This window comes from Oncorhynchus gorbuscha, linkage group LG06 (genome assembly GCF_021184085.1).
Source record: "Oncorhynchus gorbuscha isolate QuinsamMale2020 ecotype Even-year linkage group LG06, OgorEven_v1.0, whole genome shotgun sequence".
NCBI classification, from domain to species: domain Eukaryota; kingdom Metazoa; phylum Chordata; class Actinopteri; order Salmoniformes; family Salmonidae; genus Oncorhynchus; species Oncorhynchus gorbuscha.
In genome coordinates this window covers 64,919,052-64,941,090 of record NC_060178.1, presented here as the reverse complement: position 1 = coordinate 64,941,090, position 22,039 = coordinate 64,919,052, and the positions used below count along the sequence as shown (strand labels likewise).

Below are 22,039 nucleotides of genomic sequence, written 5' to 3'. Positions count from 1 at the left end.
CTAATCAAATTGAATTGAATCTGTGACATGTGCCGAATACAACAGGTGTAGACGTTACAGGGAAATGCTTACAGTGCCTTGCAAAAGTATTCATCCTCCTTTTTCCTATTTTGTGCTCTCACCACTAGGCTACCTGCCACCCCTACAGTATACCACAGTAAGTACTACACATGATCGAGGAACACTACAGTGTGTAGTATAGTATTCTACAGTATTCTACAGTTTACTACAGAATTCTACAGTACTTTTATATTCTATAGTAAACTTTTATGTGGGAGCTTTACTTCTACCACACATTTGGGGATATGTTACATCTGCTAGTTGAATGCTTCCATTTCTTAAGAAGCATTTCCGAACACCTTTATGTCATCAGGGAGTCCATAGCTTCTAAATGGTCAATATATACAGAACTATGATGCTCTGAATCTAAAGATCTAAAAGTGACCGGATAGTGTAAGCAATATATTAGAAACTCTTGTAGTCCCTTTGGAAGCCTGAAGGTTGAGCCATCATCATCTCACCTTTAAACCTATCCTGCCTCTGTAGATCTACAAACACAGGCTTTGTGCTCCCTGATGGACACATGGACATAGCACCATCTCCTTTCAAACTGTCCTCTGTGTGAGGAACTGGGGACAGGATGGAGTTGGGGGGTAGTGGCTAGCGGGTCTACGTTATTAGGGGTTGGTGTGGGAGGGGGGGTATCTAACCCTGGGGACTTCATCCCTGGGGTGGACTTCCTCCTGGCCTGGCTGTAATATAATTGCAGGGAGGGGGAGGACATGTTCCCAGGTTTGCTGCCCAGTGTGGGACCCAGTCCAGTGGCCAGTCTGTGTGGGAGAGACATGGGGGTCAGATACAACACACACACACACACACACACACACACACACACACACACACACACACACACACACACACACACACACACACACACACACACACACACACACACACACACACACACACACACACACACACACACACACACACACTTGAAGTGTATCAAAAAAGGGACACCTACAGGCACCACATATGTACCAGGTACAATTACATTCTTTAAAACCAGACTAGACTACCACTACTACAATCCACTACTAAATTATAGTAGATTCCACTCTTTTGGCTGAAAGACACAGTGCAATATCAAGTCAATCAGGGTTATATCACTGATTTAACCGAAGACAACAATCCTAACTCCTGAAACATTATTATTTATTCTCAGACATTGTTAAAAATAACACCATGCAAGAGACTACAATATTCATAATGTCACACATCGATGCATGAGATGTCTACAGTTAGCCTATTTTAGGCAGGCGAGCGGGGGTTGGGGGGGTTGCCTAACCCTGGGACAGACTTCGTCCCTGGCATGGACTTCCTCCTGGCCTGGTTGTAATATAAGTGCAGGGAGGGGGAGGAAAAGGTCTTGACTCTGGGACTCAGCAGCTGCTGCTGAGGAGGACCCACTATGGTGTCCAGCCTGGGAGGAAGAGGTACATAGGAGGGTCAGATATACACACACACACACACAGACAGACAGACCCACATGTGAATTAAGTGGTGAAAGTGAACATATATATGAAGGTGTGTGTGTGTGTGTGTGTGTGTGTGTGTGTGTGTGTGTGTGTGTGTGTGTGTGTGTGTGTGTGTGTGTGTGTGTGTGTGTGTGTGTGTGTGTGTGTGTGTGTGTGTGTGTGTGTGTGTGTGTGTGTGTGTGTGTGTGTGTGTGTGTGTGTGTAGGTGCATCTCACCTAGTCTGTAGACTCTTGATTCTGCAGAGCATATCCAGGTGTCCTGCAGAGTACTGTTCTATCACATCTTTCACATCATACGGGCGCAGAGTCTCCTTAAACTTCTTCTTTGCAACATGAAACTTCATGATCCTGAGTGGAAAAGTGATGAGAATCAAACAGAATCATGTCACTGGGCCATGATCTACCTGTCATCTCTTATTCAGCCACTAGAGGGAAACAACAGCTTAAATATGCATAAACCAGTATGTTGACAAGAAGCTGACAGTTACTTTAGCCTTTACCTTTTGTTTTTGGAGTATAGGTAAAATAAACATTTCTCAAATACTATCACAAGAACATTATGAAACCGTAGCACATGTCATGTAAACAAAATCTGACTGAGCTATTTTGTAACTAAACCACACTCGAATTGTACTATCCCTCTACCTTAATGTACAAGTACAGCTACTGCTGAGTGAATAATATTGATGCAGGTAAGTGGCTCTCTACAGTCGGTTCATTCTGACCCCCTAATGGCTCCAGAACTGCTCCAGTTGCTCATTATCCTCACTGTATAAATGGAAACCATCATGACAGATGAGCTGCTGTGAAAACAGTTCTCACTGAGAGGGTGTCAACCCGACACCCTGGGAAAGTCAGAGACACGTCTCCACTCCCGCTGCCCACAAAGGGGGCCTGCTGAGCAAGTAGGCTGGGCAAGGGGAGAGGGGGTCCTCTGGAGCAACAACCTGTGGGTGGGAATTGAGGTGTTGGCAGACAATCAAAATAGGACATCTTTTGACAACTTTTGCCAGAGAGAGGTGGGGGAGATGGAGAGTTAAAGGGAAACTGAAAAATAGAGGGAGGTAGAGAGAGAAGAGGTAGTAAAAAGGAGAGTGAGGGAGGGAGATGGTGAAGGAGAGGGAGAGACAGTGCCAGTATGGTGACCACATGAGTAAACAGAGCCATGTTGTCGGGGTCAGAGTGAGTAAGGGGCCAGATGGAACAAAAAACACCCAAACTGTTCTCCGTGAGCCATCACTGGGTTAGCAGAATCCCCTGGAAGCACTGGGCTAGAACAACATAGAGGAGGCCCATGCTCTGGATTTGTTGTAATATAATAATAATAATATATGCCATTTAGCAGATGCTTTTATCCAAAGCGACTTAGAGTCATGTGTGCATACATTCTACATTGTATCTAAAAGCCTTAGAAGCCGAGGGGAGAGAGGGAGGTGAAGGAGCCCTGGAAGGCTCTATGTTTAAGTGAAGATTGTGGTCGGGGATGCGTTTGCTATGTACACTGTTTAAAATAGTCATGTCCTGTACAAAATAAATAGAATGTTTTACAAAAGATTGCGTAAGAAAACAAAAGTCTACTGTATATAGAGATCTATATAGCGATATACAGTGAGCTCCAAAAGTATCGCTATACACCAAGTCACTTGGCTCTGTCATAACCTCACATGGTCTCTCCTATCATTGCTATGCAGACGACACACAACTAATCTTCTCCTTTCCCCCTTCTGATGACCAGGTGGCGAATCGCATCTCTGCATGTCTGGCAGACATATCAGTGTGGATGACGGATCACCACCTCAAGCTGAACCTCGGCAAGAAGGAGCTGCTCTTCCTCCCGGGGAAGGACTGCCCGTTCCATGATCTCACCATCACGGTTGACAACTCCATTGTGTCCTCCTCCCAGAGCGCTAAGAACCTTGGTGTGATCCTGGACAACACCCTGTCGTTCTCAACCAACATCAAGGCGGTGGCCCGTTCCTGTAGGTTCATGCTCTACAACATCCGCAGAGTACGACCCTGCCTCGCACAGGAAGCGGCGCAGGTCCTAATACAGGCACTTGTCATCTCCCGTCTGGATTACTGCAACTCGCTGTTGGCTGGGCTCCCTGCCTGTGCCATTAAACCCCTTCAACTCATCCAGAACGCCGCAGCCCGTCTGGTGTTCAACCTTCCCAAGTTCTCTCACGTCACCCCGCTCCTCCGTTCTCTCCACTGGCTTCCAGTTGAAGCTCGCATCCGCTACAAGACCATGGTGCTTGCCTACGGAGCTGTGAGTGGAACGGCACCTCAGTACCTCCAGGCTCTGATCAGGCCCTACACCCAAACAAGGGCACTGCGTTCATCCACCTCTGGCCTGAGGACCACTGAGGAAGTACAGCTCCCGCTCAGCCCAGTCAAAACTGTTCGCTGCTCTGGCCCCCCAATGGTGGAACAAACTCCCTCACGACGCCAGGACAGCGGAGTCAATCACCACCTTCCGGAGACACCTGAAACCCCACCTCTTTAAGGAATACCTAGGATAGGATAAGTATCCCCCCCCTTTAAGATTTAGATGCACTATTGTAAAGTGACTGTTCCACTGGATGTCATAAGGAGAATGCACCAATTTGTAAGTCGCTCTGGATAAGAGCGTCTGCTAAATGACTTAAATGTAAATGTAATGTATTGGAACAGTGGCACATTTCGTTGTTTTAGCTCTGTAGTCCATCACGTTGGATTTGAAATGATGCAATGACTATGAGGCTAAAGGACAGACTGTCAGCTTTAATTTGAGGGTATTTTCATCCATATCGTGTGAATCGTTTAGAAATTACTGCACTTTTTGTACACAGTCCTCCCATTTTAAGGGAGAATAGAATGCTTCTAAATACTTCTACATTAATATGGATGATACCATGATTACGGATAGTCCTGAATTAATCGTGAATAATGATGAGTGGGAAAGTTAGAGGCTTAAATATCATACCACCAAAAAATGTTTATGGTAACAGTGAGAGGTTAACATGTCTTGGGGATATGATAGTTGTGTGTCTGTATCACTCATCATTCAGGACTATGTGACTCCAAAATGACACAATACAGTTTCAACCATTCATTTCTACTGGGCACAAAGTGATCTGAAACACAACCAAAACAAACAGCAAATGCATCCAAGTTTGTAAAGTCACAAGCTTGATGTAATCATTGCGTGTTAGGAATATGGGACCAAATATAAAAATTTGGACAACTTTAATACACTTAAGTGAATTTGTTCCTATTATTTTGGTCCCCTAAAATGGGGGGACTGTGTATAAAAACTGCTGTAATTTCTAAGCGGTTCACTCGATATGGATGAATATACCCTCAAATTAAAGCTGACAGTCTGCACTTTAATCTCATAGTCATCGTATCACTTCAAATCCAAGGTGCTGGAGTACAGAGCAAAATCAACAAAATATTTGTCACTGTACGAATACTTTTAGAGCTCACTGTAGATAAGCACTCCTACCAGCTCTCACAATCTCACGTCAGAATTAGACGTTCATCCAAGTTTCGCAAACGTCAAATTTTGGAGTGTAAGAATAAGGTTAGTCATTAACTGTTAAGGTTAGGTTCAGGCATTAACTCCAAATGGTTAAGGTAAGGGTTATGGTTTGGGATAGACTGAAAACAAAAATATAAAAAAACTACTTTGAACATGCAACCTTTGGAATCAGAGGGAGATGCTTAAGCCCATCTAAAACAGAAACATACTTCAAGGTAACAGCTCAATGTTGCCCTTAGTGGCCGGTTTCTACATCAGTATTCTACATCGAATACTGACTTGTATCACGGGTGACCTGGCTGAAGCACTCACCTGACGGCTCTGATGACAGCCTTCAATGGAGCTGATAGGTCTTCCACGGTGACATCACAGTGGCAAACTCTGTCGCCGAATGCGTCATCATTCCCCATTCCTGTGTCCACTGAGAGACAGAAAGAAGTGTCAAGTTTATTTTTTATGGAGTAGATCTGCTTTAAAACCTGTTTGGGATAGGGAGCAGCATTTTCACATTCAGATGAAAAGCGTGCCCAGAGTAAACCTCCTGCTACTCAGGCCCGGAAGCTAATATATGCAAATGATTAGTAGTATTGGATAGAAAACACTCTGAAGCTTCTAAAACCGTTTGAATGATGTCTGTGAATATAACAAATCTCATATGGCAGTCAAAAACATGAGAAAAAATCCAATCAGGAAGTGGGAAATCTGAGGTTTGTAGTTTTTCAACTCATTGCCTATCGAATATACAGTGTCTACGGGGTCATATTGCACTTCTTAAGACTTCCACTAGATGTCAACAGTCTTTAGAACGTTGTTTGAGGCTTCTACTGTGAAGTGGGGGCGAATGAGAGCTGATTCAACCCGAGGCCTGCCAGAGTGCCATGAGCTGAAAGACAAAGGAATTCTCCGGTGGGAACATTATTGAAGATGTATGTTAAAAACATCCTAAAGATTGATTCTATACTTTGTTTGACATGTTTCTACAAACTGTAATATGACTTTTTGATCTTTTTGTCTGAACTTTCGCCTAGACTTGCCCGCGCATCATGAGTTTGGATTTGTTTACCAAAGGCGCTAACAAAAGTAGATATCTGGACATAAATTATGGACTTTATCGAACAAAACAAACATTTATTGTGGAACTGGGATTCCTGGGAGTGCATTCTGATGAAGATCTTCAAAGGTAAGTGAATATTTCTAACGCTATTTCTCACTTTTATTGACTCCACAACATGGCGGGTATCTTAATGGCTTGTTTTTGTGTCTGAGCGCCGTACTCAGATTATTGCATGATTTGCTTTTTCTGTAAAGCTTTTTTGAAATCTGGCACAGCGGTTGCATTAAGGAGAAGTATATCCATAATTCTGTGCATAATAGTTGTATCTTTTATTAAAGTTTATTATGAGTATTTCTGTAAATTGACGTGGCTCTCTTAAACTTTGTTGGAAATTTTTGAGGCACAACATTACTGACCATAAAGTGCCAATGTAAACTAAGATTTTTGGATATAAATATGAACTTTATCGAACAAAACATACATGTATTGTGTAACATGAAGTGCTATGAGTGCCATCTGATGAAGATCATCAAAGGTTAGTGATGAATTGTATCTCTGCTTTTTGTGACTGAAAAAAGGCTGTGTGTGTTTTTGTGACAAGGCTCTGACCTACCATAAGCATATGGTGTGCTTTCGCTGTAAAGCCTTTTTGAAATCGGACACGATGGGTAGATTAACAATACGTTTATCTTTCATTTGGTGTATTGCACTTGTGAAGGTATGAAAGTTACATATTTCAACAACAACAAAAAAGAATTTCACGCTCTGCCTTTTCAGCGGAATGTTGTCGAGGGGGGCTGCTAGCCGTAGGAATATTACAGATAGATTGTAGCTTCCTTACAGACTTCCGCTCCAAGCTGAAACTCAACAATGTCATATTTATTTATCTTTTTCCTCAAATGAACATTGAAATCAAATCCAATTGTTATTGGTCACATACACATGGTTAGCAGATGTTATTGCGAGTGTAGTGAATTGCTTCTAGATCCAACAGTGCAGCAGTGTCTAACAGGTAATATCTAACAATTCCACAACAAAACCTAATGTCTAACAAATTCCACAAGAAATATCTTAGACTGGCCAATAAAAAGAAAAGTTTAAGATGGGCAAACGAACAGATACTGGACAGAGAAACTCTGACTAGAAGGCCAGGATCCCAGAGTCGCCTCTTCACTGTTGACGTTGAGACTGATGTTTTGCGTTTAGGACTGGCAGCTTACTGCATGTAATCTCTGCACTAAAATAGCAAATGGAGGATGGTTTTCCTGTGGTTCATTTTAATGCCAGCCAGGTAGGCTATACACCTGTTGTAAATAAGAAGCAATGTGCTTAATATTAGGAAAGTTGAGAAATAAATATAGTCACCCTATAGAAAGCTGAAGGGATTCTCCTCTTTTTAATAGAGGCCATCACTTAGTAATTTCATAGCTATAGCAATGTTGCACAAGAGGATCTTATGGGCTCTCATGATTAGATTTTCGATTATATTTGCATTGATGTCAGAGTGATTAGGGGGACAATAGTGTGCTGAGTAGAAGGCAGTTAGTAGGTTTGGTAGGCTAATAATGGCCATCATATTGGAGCTTGGAGAAGCTTAATTACCGTAACTAAAAGGTCACGTGGAATTTTACTGTCTTCGTGACTCGTGACCGTCAGTGTGGAGGTAATACGGTCACCGCAACAGCCCTAGACTCTCCCCTTGTGGACTTCTTAAAAAGCACATACCTTATACAAACACCCGCACTCGCACACATTCACATAGACCCACGCATACGCACACACACAGGCAACACATCCTCTCTACTCACCCTCGGAGGGCGTGGTGCGTGATTGACTCTTAAGGCGCAGAGAGGGTCTAAAGCGTGTGCGGTCATTGAAGCTCCAGCTCTTCTGCACCTTAGCAGGGCTGGTTCCCGTGTTAGCGCCCGCCACATCGTTGCCTGGGGAACAGCGTCGGTCATTGTTGATGGATGTCTGGCGGCTCTTCATGCTCTGGCCGCGAGGGCTTGCCATCCGTACCCGCTCCTTAAAGCTCAACTTTGTACTGGAGAGAGAAAGAGAGAGAGGGAGAGGAAGAGAGAGAGGGAGAGGAAGAAAGAGAGGGAGAGGAAGAAAGAGAGAGAGAGAGAGAGAGAGAGAGAGAGAGAGAGAGAGAGAGAGAGAGAGAGAGAGAGAGAGAGAGAGAGAGAGAGAGAGAGAGAGAGAGAGAGAGAGAGAGAGAGAAAGAAAGAAAGAGAGAAAGAAAGAACAAGAGCCTGTTATTATGCATTCCACCTGAGAGATAAAAATGTGTGCCCACAGAGCACACTCACAGTGTAGTGCAGTGAACTGCCCTTTCCTCAAAACCAAACATGCTTACCTCATCCACAACACACTTAGAGTACCCCATCTGCTCTCTAAGAGAGTGGTCCCTAACCCCAATCCCGAGGAACTACAGATATAGAATCTTAATTAGAGCTAATTTGCCACAGCAGGAAAATAATCCTGCAGAAACAGGAAATGTGAAATGTGTGATTATAAATAATGGAAAATCATGTCTGACATTTCAAAATGGAAATGACAAACTTCAGAAGCCTTTTTAAACTTCAAATATACTACACATTTAAAATGTTCTGCATTGAAGGAGAGTTCTCCTGCAACAGAATGATCAAATGAAGATCCTACATCTGTATAGGATGTGCAGGATTTTTCTCCAGCCCAGCACTAAAGCAGCTGAATCATCTGGGTGGAAACAGAAGTCTACACTCTTAGAAAATAAGTTGCTAGAACCATAAAATGTGCTTCATTGTCACAAATCCAAGTGGAACCCTTCACTAATACAAGGGTTCTACCTGGAACCAAAAAGGGTCTCCTATGGTGACAAACATTGTAGCTCTCTAGGACCTCTAACTCTTGTGGACTATTGTTCTAGAGAGCAGTTGCAGTAGTATGACACTGACCACTGTTCTAAGACAAATAACATTACCAGGGAACACTGCAAGCCTTACAATTCATATTGATGCAAATAATTACTGTTCCTATTACTAAAACTGTAGGCTACTATCTCTATCTCTAGGACACTTAGACCTGTATTGTGCCGATGGGCCTGTGCTTAGACGTACTGTAGATTTATGGCCAGGTGGGGGGTGCAGAGAGCCTCTACCTGTGACACACCCTAAACCCCCCCTGCAATGGCAACCGGACAAGCATGCAATGCTGTGCATCAGTCAGATGGCGTGACAGTAAGCCCAATGCTCAGGCTTGATTCTGCAGGCACTAAAGTTTTTGTGGAAACTTCAGGAGGGAATACTGAGCTCCAGAAACGATAAGGAAGTTATTAACGATAACAGGGACCTTGCCCAAGCCCAGGTCAATGAAGATGCATCAAGGCAGTGTGGGTTGTGTGGAAGACAGGGATCAGAGGGGGTTGTTTATGAATTCATGCAGTGGCACCATGCAGCCAAGCTGAGGGACCTCAAAAGACCAATGGAGATCGAGATGGACTGTATATTTCAGAGATTAAGGACTATATTAAGAGTTCAAATTTCTACACACAGAACTACTTCCGATACCCAAGGGGACCAGGATACAGTTAGTTAGGGGTTGTGTCTGATAAGGGGATCCAAGGGAGGTGGGGGTCAAAATCAACAGGCAACAGGTAACAGGCAGCAATCCCATTAGACAAGCAAAGGTCAAATACAATAGCATTGACGGGAAGGGGGTAGGTGGCAGTTTGGGGGTTCTCTCATCATCCACCATGCACTTGGCAGTTAGAAGGCATTCCCAGAGATCATGTGACCAGGGAGGAGTGGATGCTGGGTAGTGGGTACCTCCTAAATTTCCGTGTGTAATACCTTCTGAAGCGCCTCCTATTACTATGACCCTTACTAGGGGGGTAGGGAGGAAGACAAATAGAGGAGGAATGGGTTAACACACCATGGAGTAGGAAAGGGAGGGACGAGAGACATCTGTACGGTCAATACTGTCAGAAGTTTAAACTTGCGATTATGTATCTCACATTCCATGTTGTCAGTGCTGAAGAATAAATATAACTGGGGATTATATGGCTCACATACATTTAGCTGTAGGCCTAGAAGTTTACATGAAAAATATGAAGGTTCATTTGTGGTGATTATGTCCTTACACTCTACAATCTTAGGAAAAAAGGGGCTATCAAGAACCTAAAAGGGTTCTTCGGCTGTCCCCATAGGAGAACCCTTTGAATAACCCTTTTTGGTTCCAGGTAGAACCCGTTTTGGTTCCAGGTAGAACCCTATTGAGATAGGGTTCAGAAGCCTTTCCTCAGAGCGTACTACATGGAAACCAAAATATTTCTACCTGGAAATAAAAAGGGTTCTACCTGGAACCAAAAAGGGACAGCCAATGAACCCTTTTTGAACCCTTTTTCGTTTCAAGTGTGTAGATTGACAGAAGTCATAAGTTGTGAAGAATAGATTCCAATTTGTAAGTCGCTCTGGATAAGAGCGTCTGCTAAATGACTTAAATGTAAATGTAAATTCCAAAAGAGCAGAATAAGCAGACACACCCCCTGACACACCCCCAGTCTCATATTCTCACACCTTCCGTACACACACACACACACACACACACACACACACACACACACACACACACACACACACACACACACACACACACACACACACACACACACACACACACACACACACACACACACACACACACACACACACACACACACAGTTTAGCTGGTTGAGTTTATAAGTCTGTTTTACCAAACAAATTTGCTACTGTAAAGGAACTAATAACATTATCTAAGTTATAAACCCTTGATGTGAGCGATGCGTAGGAAAAATGTAATTGTACAGCTAATTGTATAGTAAAAATTTAAGTGCATGAAAAGATGGGGTATAATTACGATTTCAAAAGCTCTTGCGTTATTGACTAAACCACAACAGAAGTTCTTTGAGAAGCCAATGAAAGCATACAAAACCCCATAACTTCTAATAGCTTGGAGAATTAGCAGAGAATTACAGTTTGGTTGTGTGTGTGTGTGTGTGTGTGTGTGTGTGTGTGTGTGTGTGTGTGTGTGTGTGTGTGTGTGTGTGTGTGTGTGTGTGTGTGTGTGTGTGTGTGTGTGTGTGTGTGTGTGTGTGTGTGTGTGTGTGTGTGTGTGTGTGTGTGTGTGTGTGTGTGTGACTGCATCTGTGCTATGCATATGTCTCTCAACAGAAAATCCACATTTTTAAAAGCTGCACTGGCATGACATGAGAAATCCACCGTTGCCAAAGGAGCACAGTATTGTAAAAACAATAACCAAAAATCATAATTAAAGTCACAAATCTCTCTGTCTCTCCCTCCTCCTCTCCTTGTCTCTCGGCCTGCCGACTGAGACTAGTGTTTGATGAGTTATATAAATATCCTTGGAATGGAAAAAGTGCGTCATGGTGCAGACGCCGGTTTGCACATACTGTAACACACACATATCGTAGAAACACACACACTCAAACCCATACAGTGTAGAAATACACACACACACACACACACACACACACACACACACACACACACACACACACACACACACACACACACACACACACACACACACACACACACACACACACACACACACACACACACACACACACACACACACACACACACACACAAAACAGTAAGCATAGAAACACACTCAGATACTCTCTCAAACACACAAACATGGCAGTGACAGAGAGAAACGACCGGTACTGCATTCATGGTGGCTTGGAGAGGTGCACTGAGAGACAGAGACGGATACACTAGAGAGCCTTTTCTCAAACCAAGACATCGACTTCCATAGCACTGCTGATTTTCATTATCCCCCTCTAACCAGGGACTGATTCTGACCTGGGACCCCCCGGTGATAGGAAGCTCTGGCCATACAGTGACTTTCAAAACAATTTGAAAACAAGAGTTCAGTATCTACACTTTTAACAAACAGCATACGACTTCTTATTAGAGTGGACGTCATTGAATAAACGATTGCGCGATGTGTGTAGAGGTGAGAGCTACAAACCTGCTAGTTGTCTCGCCCTGTTCTTTCCTTTAGGTGTTAGTGAGAAAAGAGGAGAGAGAGACAAGGGAAGAGACATCAGTAGTTAATGACAGAGTCTACAGCAGGCCTGGGCAACTCCAGTCCTCGGGGGCCTGAATGGTGTCACATTTTTGCCCCAGCCCCAGCTAACACACCTGACTCCAATAATCAACATCTTCAGTTAAAAATGCAATAAGTTTAAATCAGGTGTGTTTACTAGGGATGGGGAAAAGTGTGACACCAATCAGGCCCCCAAGGACTGGAATTGCCCAGGACTGGTCTACAGGGTCTCCCACCGGGACTGCGAGATGAAGACAGAGGTCAGCCAGCTTCCTAACATCCTGTCTGTGTGTGTCGCATGCGAGACATGATGTCAGAATATGAACACAAACAGTCAGGCGTGAAGAACAAAAACCACCACAGTCAAAGCCTTGTGCAAGATAAATGTTGTCAGCTAGTTTGCAGAACATTGCAGCAGGTGCACATGCAAGCGATGGATGTGCCACATGACCGGGCTAGGAAAAGCACTGGCAAACAGAGAAAGGAGATAGAAAGGTGTCTGTGTGTGTGTGTGTGTGTGTGTGTGTGTGTGTGTGTGTGTGTGTGTGTGTGTGTGTGTGTGTGTCTGTGCATGTATTTCTGTGTATTTGTGTATTTCTGTGTATTTGTAGACCTATGTGGGTGTAGGTTTGCATGAGAGAGAGTGAGTGCAATAAAGCAGGTGATCCAGACAATATTACCAGGCTCCTCTCCTGTGCCCTTTAACATACCCTAAAGCCTTCAGAGAAACCATGGATGTCATTTCTGGACAACATAAGTTGGAAAATGTTTTGTTTGTACACTCGGTTTTACTTTCCATGTTTAAATGAATTAGTGAAAGTTTGGTTCTTTGTGTGTGAGCGCCTGGAAATATTGGACTATTTGATGACTGTGAGCCTTCAAAGAAATGCCTGTAAAAGTACTGTATCCAATGACAATAATAAATAGATAAGTATACAGAGGAATGTCAAACGTAGTTGCTGATTAAACTAAAAAAGACACCTGGCCACTAAAAAAGCAGAGAATGAAATTGTGAAAAAAAGCTGGAAGAGCACAGAGACCAAATAGGAAAAGAGCAGAGCAGCAGCCATACTTTAGGTGTTACCTACTTTGCAGGACTGCAGGTATGCAACGCCTTCAAATGAGGCTTCCAGGTAGCTATGGAAACCGAGTTCTCATCAGCAGCATAACTACGCCAGACACACTACGTGCAGTCAACAGAAAACAAAAGAAAAAGACAAAGGAGGGAGAAGGGGGGGAGAAATGTTTTGTAAGACAAGGCCGGAGGGAGGGAGGGAGGGAGAATGAAAGGAAACAGAAAGAAAACAAAAAGAGAGTGATTAGTAAAACCGGTGGTATCAAGGCATCATGGGGCAGGGGGAGGGGGGGGATACATGCCTGAAGGGGGAGAGGGCACCCTGGTAGTGCTGCCACGTGGCACTGAGGTTGGGACGAGCACCGTCAGTGGAGTAGAGCCGCCAAGCCGCCTGGGGTACGAGTTGACACACGAAGACAGACACACATCGACGGGAGGAATAGCATCATGGTGAGGAGATGGGGTACACGTAATCATAAACACAGAGGTGCACAACGCATACACAGACAGACACACACATACAGTATACTGAACAAAAATATAAAAGCAAAATGCAGCTATTTCATAGATTTTACTGAGTTAAAGTTCATATAAGGAAATCAGTCAATTGAAATAAATACGCCCTAATCTATGGATTTTACATGACTGGGAATACAGGTATGCATCTATATATTTTTTTTAAAGGTAGGGGCATGGATCAGTCAGTATCTGGTGTGACCACCATTTGCCTCATGCAGTGCAATACATCTCCTTTACATAGAGTGATTCAGGCTTTTTCATCAGGCCTTTCATCAGGCCTGTTGGTTGAATGTTTTCATCAGGCGTGTGGAATGTTGTTCCACTCCTCTTCAATGGCTGTGCAAAGTTCCTGGATTTTGGCAGGAACTGGAACACGCAGTCCTACACGTCGATCCAGAGCAGCCCAAACATGCTCAAAGGGTGACATGTCTGGTGAGTATTCAGGTCATGGAGGAATTGGGACATTTTCAGCTTCCAGGAATTGTGTACAGACCTTTTTTGACATGGGGCCGTGCATTATGTGGTCCTGTGTAGCATTATCATGCTGAAACATGACCACCCATACGGTTATGGGGGATGAATGGCATATATTATTTTATTATTATTATTATCATGCTGAAACATGAGGTTATGGGGGGATGAATGGCACGACAATGGGCCTCAGCATCTCGTCATGGTACCTCTGTGTATTCAAATTGCCATTAATAAAATGCAATTGTGTTCGATGTCCACAGCTTATGCCTGCCCATACCATAGCCCCACTGCCACCATGGGGCACTCTGTTCACAATGCTGATATCAGCAAGCCCGGTACAGTACAGTTGAAACCGGGATTCATTCGTGAAGAGCACACTTCTCCAGCGTGCCAGTGGCCATCGAAGGTGAGCATTTGCCCACTGAAGTCGGTTACGACGCCAAACTGCAGTCAGGTCAAAACCCTTGCTTAGAAGACGAGCGCGCAGATGAGCTTCCCTGAGATGGTTTCTGACAGTTTGTGCAGGAAATATTTGGTTGTGCACGCCTACAGTTTCATCAGCTGTCCAGGTGGTTGGTATCAGACTATCCTGCAGGTAAACAAGACAGATGTGGAGGTCGTGGGCTGGCGTGGTTACATGTGGTCTGTGGTTGTGAGGCCGGTTGGACATACTGCCAAATTCTCTTAAACAACATTGAAGGTGGCTTAGGGTAGAGAAATACGCGTTTTGTGAGTATGGAACATTTCTGGGATATTTAATTTCAGCTCATGAAACATGAGACCAACACTTTACATGTTGCATTTATATTTTTGTTCAGAACAAAGGGGACACAATAGTGAAAGACCAGCACAAAGAAACAACAGCGATAACACATCCAACTGAATACTGGAAGTCCGTCTGTGGATAAAACATATCTGGTTAGAAGTGTTCCACATCAACTCAGCCATACTATACAGATAGGATAAATAGAGTACAATGCTAAATTAGTTGACTGTTTGCAGGCCTTAAAGCAATGGAAAAAGGGAGCTAAATATATGAATCAAACGAGAAGCCTAATCGTTTTTTTCTGCTTGATGGCAAAATCTCTATAAAAACAAGATCTGTGTGTTTGCTTTGTGGAGTTTATTGTCTATGTTGAGTTGATGGTGTATTTTAATAGTCCGAGGCTTGTCTGTTAGGATGAGCTTTGGCGTAGAGGTAAATCCACCCTGGGAATAGCTCTGGTGGAAACAGCTCATAAATATCAGCCCTGTATTGCCTTTGGACCTGAGAGAGGACAAAGAGTCTTAGCTACGGTTAGATATCAAATGCACACACACGCGCACACACTCACACACAAACGTGCACGTGTTTTCACACACACACACATAATATATATATATTTTATTCAAACACACTCTGATACAAACACACGTACACGTGGGCAATTTCACGCACACAGAACAGTTAAATCATATCTGGTGATAGACTTGTGTGTGTTGTGTACCTGGATGAGGCTGGCTGCTGGGTTCCTCCTCTTCTCAAAGTGTTTTTGTCTGTGCTGTTCCTGTACCTTCAGGGCAAAACCTGAGCCCAGGATACCCTGCACACACAACACACACACACACACACACACACACACACACACACACACACACACACACACACACACACACACACACACACACACACACACACACACACACACACACACACACACACACACACACACACACACACACACACACACACACACACGCACACACACACACACACACAATGGACCACGTTCAATCATCGTCAAATTGTGTGTGTGTGTATGTGTGCGCATGTGGTTGTGTGGGTGTCTCACGGCAGGCAGGGCGAAGAAGGAGATTCCCATCAGAGCAAAGCCAGCTGAGATCAGACGACCTGTCCATGTCTGAGGAGTCTTGTCTCCATAACCGATAGTTGTCAGGGTGATCTGTTCACACACACACAGAGGTCAGAGGTCACAAAACTATTTTCCCACAATGCCAGTTTGTATTATTTTGGGTCAATTAAAATGTTCAATTCAGTCAATTCAGGTAGTGAAATGTACTTTCTGAATAGAAAAACACACTGTATCGAGCTCTTGAGGACCAGGATTGAATAACACTGTACTTGTGTGTGTGTGTTGTATATTTCATTGACCCCCTTTCTCTTCCAGTCCCTGTCTCCCCTTGCACATCTAATACCTCAGTCTCGCCTGACAGACACTGGAAATTACATTTATCGATTGGGTCATGTTAGCACGTCTGAAGCCGTGGGCATTCATTAATTGTGTTGACATTGTATAAGGTCTAGCAGAGTAGCGCCTGGGAGGTGTTTGAAGACCAGCCAAGCATGATCTTGTAGCGGTGTCATTAAGGTGTCTTAAGGTCATATTATAGACTGGTCGGCAAATCCAGTAATGAATATAAAGCTACTCTTTCTTTTTGTCTTTCAGAGATGTCCTGGTTATTTTTTTTTTGTATCTGCTGATTAAACCTCCGTCCTGTGAATATTGGTATGGGCTACGTTGAAACATATTGATCAATCTAAATTGAGTGTGTGGAGTGTGTGTGTGTGTGTGTGTGTGTGTGGTGTGATGTGGTGTGTGTGTGTGTGTGTGTGTGTGTGTGTGTGTGTGTGTGTGTGTGTGTGTGTGTGTGTGTGTGTGTGTGTGTGTGTGTGTGTGTGTGTGTGTGTGTGTGTGTGTGTGTGTGTGTGTGTGTGTGTGTGTGTGTGTGTGTGTGTGTGTGTGTGTGTTTGCGTGTGTGTGTGTGTTTGCGTGTGTGTGTAGACTCACCGTGCCCCACCACAGAGCATCGGCATAGGTGGCAAAGTCTTTGTTGAACTCCTTCTCCACGAGGTAGACCAGGAACGAAGAGAAGATGAGCACCAGGAACCCAATGTACCAGGCTGTCACCAACTCCTATAGGAAATCAAAGATTATGCTCAAACAAATACATCAAATCTCACTGTATTGGATGTGTAGCCTAATAGCCACTAGGTCCTAAACCCTTAAAGAGCAAGTTGTAGTGAAAGAGACAAGGAAAGATTCACTAGGAAGAACATGAGAGGAACCAGACAGTAGAGGGGGAGCACATCCTTTTCTTTCTTTAAGAAGATCAGAGTACATAGGACCATCTAGGCCAGACTGTTGGACTACAAATTTGGTTGTACCTTACTGTGTGCATAGACTACAGATCCCAGTAGTTTCCAAGTGCCCCCTCTGCGGTCCATACGCACCATCCGCAGGATCTGCAGGAAGCGAAGGCTACGCAATGCTGAGGTGGCAAAGATGTTACCTTGGCTACCAGCGGACACCACAGCAATGGAAGCTATGAGGACAATTATGTCTGGAAAGAGACAGAAAGAGATAAAACCAACTTCAATACTTTTGTAGTATTTACAGTCTTGTAAACTTTCATGAGAGTCTAATGATAATGTAGTGCACTGCATATGAGTGATACACATGACAGTACAACATGTTCCAAATAAGTTTTGGAGAGTTAAGGATTTGAAATGGTATGGTAGTTGTGGGTAACATCTCCACGTTCCAGCTCTGTGAAAATGTCCCCCACTCATCAGGCTGCTGGAGCCCAACACCAGAGAGAGTAGAGGGGGCCCGGGGCCACAAACTGTGTTGATCTGGAGCTCTGAGACTGGTTAAGAAAATAGACACAGTGTACTGGAGGAGTCATCACATGGATCTAATGTACCTAGTATTCACTTTCACACAATCCGAGAAGAAAGGAGAGAGAGTATGAGGGATAGATAAAGGGAGAATGCGAGGGGTAAAGAGGGTTCACACAAACCCACATCCTTAGGGCCACGGAGAGAGTCCTGAAGAACATACAAACCTCTACTGCTCCTACAGTACACTGGGATGATAGTGTGTTTCGCTCCAGTTCACATCTATCACATTTCAGCAAACACATTTAAAATTCTGAAACTCTAACCGTGGCTGGTTTTAGTCTTTATTGGGAGAAGAAACAGATAGTGATCTGTGTTCTTGTAAACTGTATTTATCCTTCTTTTATGAGAACTCAACGCCAGCTTCTGTTTCTTCTGTTTGTGTATTGAAGTACGTCATCTGTCAACCTAACCTAAGGCTATGGTTCGGGGATGGCTCCACAAACCAACCAGCACTGTTTCCATCAAGTATCCTCGAGTATTCTCACGACTTGCTAGAGCATTGTGAACTGCCGTAGAGCAGTGGTCTGAGCAGTGCACTTTGGCTCTGAGCATCATGAGTTTGAGCCCAGTGTTGAGCAACTGTTTTTCATTTTTTGTGAACCACGAGGAAGGCATATATCGACATCAGGACATTTTCAAATGTCGAAATCTAAGTCTATTTCTAGTAATCAGGCTGCATCTCTCAGTGGAGTGATAGCACCTTTGCAGTGCAGCACACACACACACACAGTTACCTATGACACAGAAGGGTTTCCTGGCAAAGCGGAGGCGTCCCTGCCATCCCCTGTAGCGACAGCAGCAGCCTGCGCTCCATATCCTGATGATGTACTCCAGCCCAAACACCACGATCATCACAAACTCCTACAGGACACGCACGCACACAAGCACACACACAGTTGCAACCCATTATTGAGAGTCAAGAGGCAAGGGGCAAAAGCTCAATATGCTGTAAATACCAGACAGTTGAATCGAAAAGCCAGCAATTAATAATGATATCCAATAATCAATATACAGATGTTGGATCTTCATTTGACCCTCTATCTGTCGCAGAATAATCCTGCAGCAGGAGGATTTGGATGAATATTGAATATTTAGAATAGCCGCCAGGGGGCAGTTAGAAGTGGTGTTTACAGTAACTTAGACTGCAGGTCCGCTGGGCGTCAATTCAAGTAGCCAATGTAGGCTACACCTCATCTTGTGTGAATTCTTATGTAGATTATAATAATATTTGTATGGGGTAGACAGTTTTATTATACAGTACCAGTCAAAAGTCTGGACACACCTACTCATTCAAGGGTTTTTCTTTATTTTTACTATTTTCTAAATTGTAGAAGACAGATCGCTAAGGCAGACGCACTGCCCCAGATGTATGACACAGAGGAGCGGTCCATTGATCACACTCCCATACTTCCGGCCTCTTGCCTGGTGGCACCAGTGGTGTGGGAGCTGGACGCAGACATCGAGAGCCCACTCCGCTCCAGTGTCCAGGATGTGGGTAGGTTTCTGCGGTCTTATTGCCATGACCGGCCGGGGGAGTGGGCGGTGTTCATCCCCTGGGTAGAGATGGCCCAAAACTCGCTCCGCTACTCCTCCACTAACCTCTCCCCCTTCCAGTGCGTACTTGGGTATCAGCCGGTTCTGGCACCTTGGCATCAGAGCCAGATCGAGGATCCTGCGGTGGACGAGTGGTTTAAGCACTTGGGGGAGACCTGGGACGCCGCTCATGTGCACCTGCAACGGGTCGTGAGGCGTCAGAATGCGAGTGCCGACCTCCACCGCAGTGAGGCCCCGGTGTTCGCACCGGGGGACCGGGTCTGGTTCTCGACCCGAAACCTGCCCCTCCACCTGCCCTGCGGGAAGCTGGGCCCGCAGTTTGTGGGGCCATTCCAAGTCCTGAGGAGACTGAACGAGGTTTGCTACAGGTTACAGCTTCCCCTCGATTACCGTATTAACCCCTCGTTCCATGTGTCTCTCCTCAGGCCGGTGGTGGTTGGTCCACTCCAGGAGTCTGAGGTGCTGGAGGTTCATCCACCCTCTCTGGACATCGTGGGGGCCCCGGCGTATGCTGTTCGGGTTATACTGAACTCGAGGCGTTGGGCGAGGGGCCTTCAGTGCGTGATTGTTTTATGTATGTTCGGTCCGTTATTGGGGGCTCGGTATTACGACATGTTATTGGGAAATTGGAGTAAAGTTACTTGTGTTACTCATCTCTGCTGTCCTGCACCTGACAGCTCTGCACCAGATACACCCAGACCACTACAATAACTATAACGTTATCTAGCTAGATAAGATTAAGGGGAGGCTTAAGGGGATGTATTCTACTATTCTACTGACAATTGAGATGTACAAAAAATGGCATAAGGGAACGACAAGTAGATAAGAGGCAATAAGAGACAATCAGGATAAGAGGCAATCCGTAATTTCGATTAAGACATTAATGAGCGAGCTCGGGCGGACGTAGTCAATATAACTATTTGTTCAGCACTTTTGAAATGTACAGTGACAGAATTCAGAGCATGGGCCATTCTTACAGTGTTCTCCCTGTACACCAATTCAGAACCGTAGGATAAATAAAGGTGCCACATAAGCAGAAAATGAAATATTTGATGATTACATTTCTCTAAAACAGGTCATAGGCTACACGTGCACCACCAAGTTAGAACAGTAGGCGAAATTAAGAGGAGAAAATAGACACAATTATTGGGGTGAGGCACATGGGCTATTTACAGCTTATTACACAACATACACTTAGTATTACTTTCTTAGCTACAGTATGCATATCTCCCAGGCATATTACATAATTTATGCAGCAGCATACAAACATTTTTGGACTGACCTTGTTGTGCTGTACCCACTTGAACAGGAAGGTGGCGTGGTGGTCCTTTGTGGGCAAATTTTGTCATCAAAAGTCTGGCATTCTCTGGATTTATGGTGCTTTCAAGACAACTGGGAACTCTGAAAAAAACTAAGTTATGATGACATCATTATGACTTACAATTCTGAGTTGGATGACCGTTCAAAGCGTATTTTCCCAGTCGGAGCTCGTTTTCGCCTGAGTTCCCAATTGTCTTGAACTCACTGAAGTCAGATTTCCCAGTCCCGAGTTAACAGTTGTTTTGAGTGGGGCAGAAATCATGCTGGATTGACAGCATGGCCAAAGTTGAATGTTTTCATTTTAAGCTTAGAAGAGACCCTTAAACCCAGACTTTGGACCATACAGCCACTCCACTGAGTAGCAGGCTAGTGATTGCTTTGCAATGCTTGCAGTTAGCCACTGATTCCTTACAAACCACTCATTGCTGAATTTGTAATTTTCAACTTGTTGTGTAATGTTTATGTCCAGTGGCCGATAAGCACTGATACATTTGATCTATAATTTTTCTTCATTAATGATCTTCACATGACAAGGATTAAAAAGGATTTGCCAGTAGATTATCGACTTGATTCATGATGATGACTGCTAGCTAAGATTTTGAAATCAAAGCTACTGTGGATATAACGTGATTTGACAAAATTGTATCTGTGGCCAACGACCTCGAGCCTTCTTGGATGGGTACTTCTAATGGGTACTTCTAACTCTATGGCAGCATCCAAGGGGCTTGAATTTTAGAGCTCTACCCTTAGATTTGGCAGTGATGTTGTGTCTCCATGAGTGACAGAAGACTGAGCCATTCACGGAGCAACTAGAGAACATTACCAGCACCTACGCTCCGTATTTTCTGCTGGCTGCCCCACCACCACAGAAAGCACTGAACTAGGCTGAAACACCTGCATTTTTGAGCTGCCTTACTCAAGAAAGCAAAAAACAGACCATGTTTGTATGCGGTTTTATTATCTCGGTTTTACATTGTTTGCAAACTGATATGTGACACATATTAATGCCAAAATAAAATGCAAAACAGGCAACACCAATTTGTTATCTAGTTATTATTTATTTTTATTGATGAATAAACAAGTTGTGGGTGTGACGTGGGTTGGCCCCTCACTGGCCAATCAGAATGTGCTCCATGGCTAAATACATGGTTGCTTCAAGTATGTATTTATGGTATTTTATGTATTGCCTTCGAATCAACTCCA

The 22,039-nt window shown here is 44.1% G+C and overlaps 1 protein-coding gene across 4 annotated transcripts in view; it reads right to left on the bottom strand.

Moving 5' to 3' along the window:
- The window catches only part of LOC124038243 (potassium voltage-gated channel subfamily KQT member 5-like), a 139,013-nt gene that overhangs the window by 2,783 nt on the left and 114,191 nt on the right, over positions 1-22,039 (bottom strand). For 2 of the 4 annotated variants that reach the window (XM_046353857.1, XM_046353858.1), the window contains exons 3-14: positions 18,697-18,823; positions 17,447-17,622; positions 17,070-17,195; positions 16,113-16,223; positions 15,768-15,863; positions 13,301-13,395; positions 12,135-12,161; positions 7,924-8,159; positions 5,374-5,482; positions 1,755-1,886; positions 1,349-1,483; positions 711-830 (exon numbers count right to left, since the gene is read on the bottom strand). In XM_046353857.1, the coding sequence (XP_046209813.1) occupies positions 711-830; positions 1,349-1,483; positions 1,755-1,886; positions 5,374-5,482; positions 7,924-8,159; positions 12,135-12,161; positions 13,301-13,395; positions 15,768-15,863; positions 16,113-16,223; positions 17,070-17,195; positions 17,447-17,622; positions 18,697-18,823 (1,490 nt within the window). The remainder of the gene's footprint in view (positions 1-710; positions 831-1,348; positions 1,484-1,754; positions 1,887-5,373; positions 5,483-7,923; positions 8,160-12,134; positions 12,162-13,300; positions 13,396-15,767; positions 15,864-16,112; positions 16,224-17,069; positions 17,196-17,446; positions 17,623-18,696; positions 18,824-22,039) is intronic. The other 2 variants (XM_046353859.1, XM_046353860.1) reach the window with 1 other exon arrangement.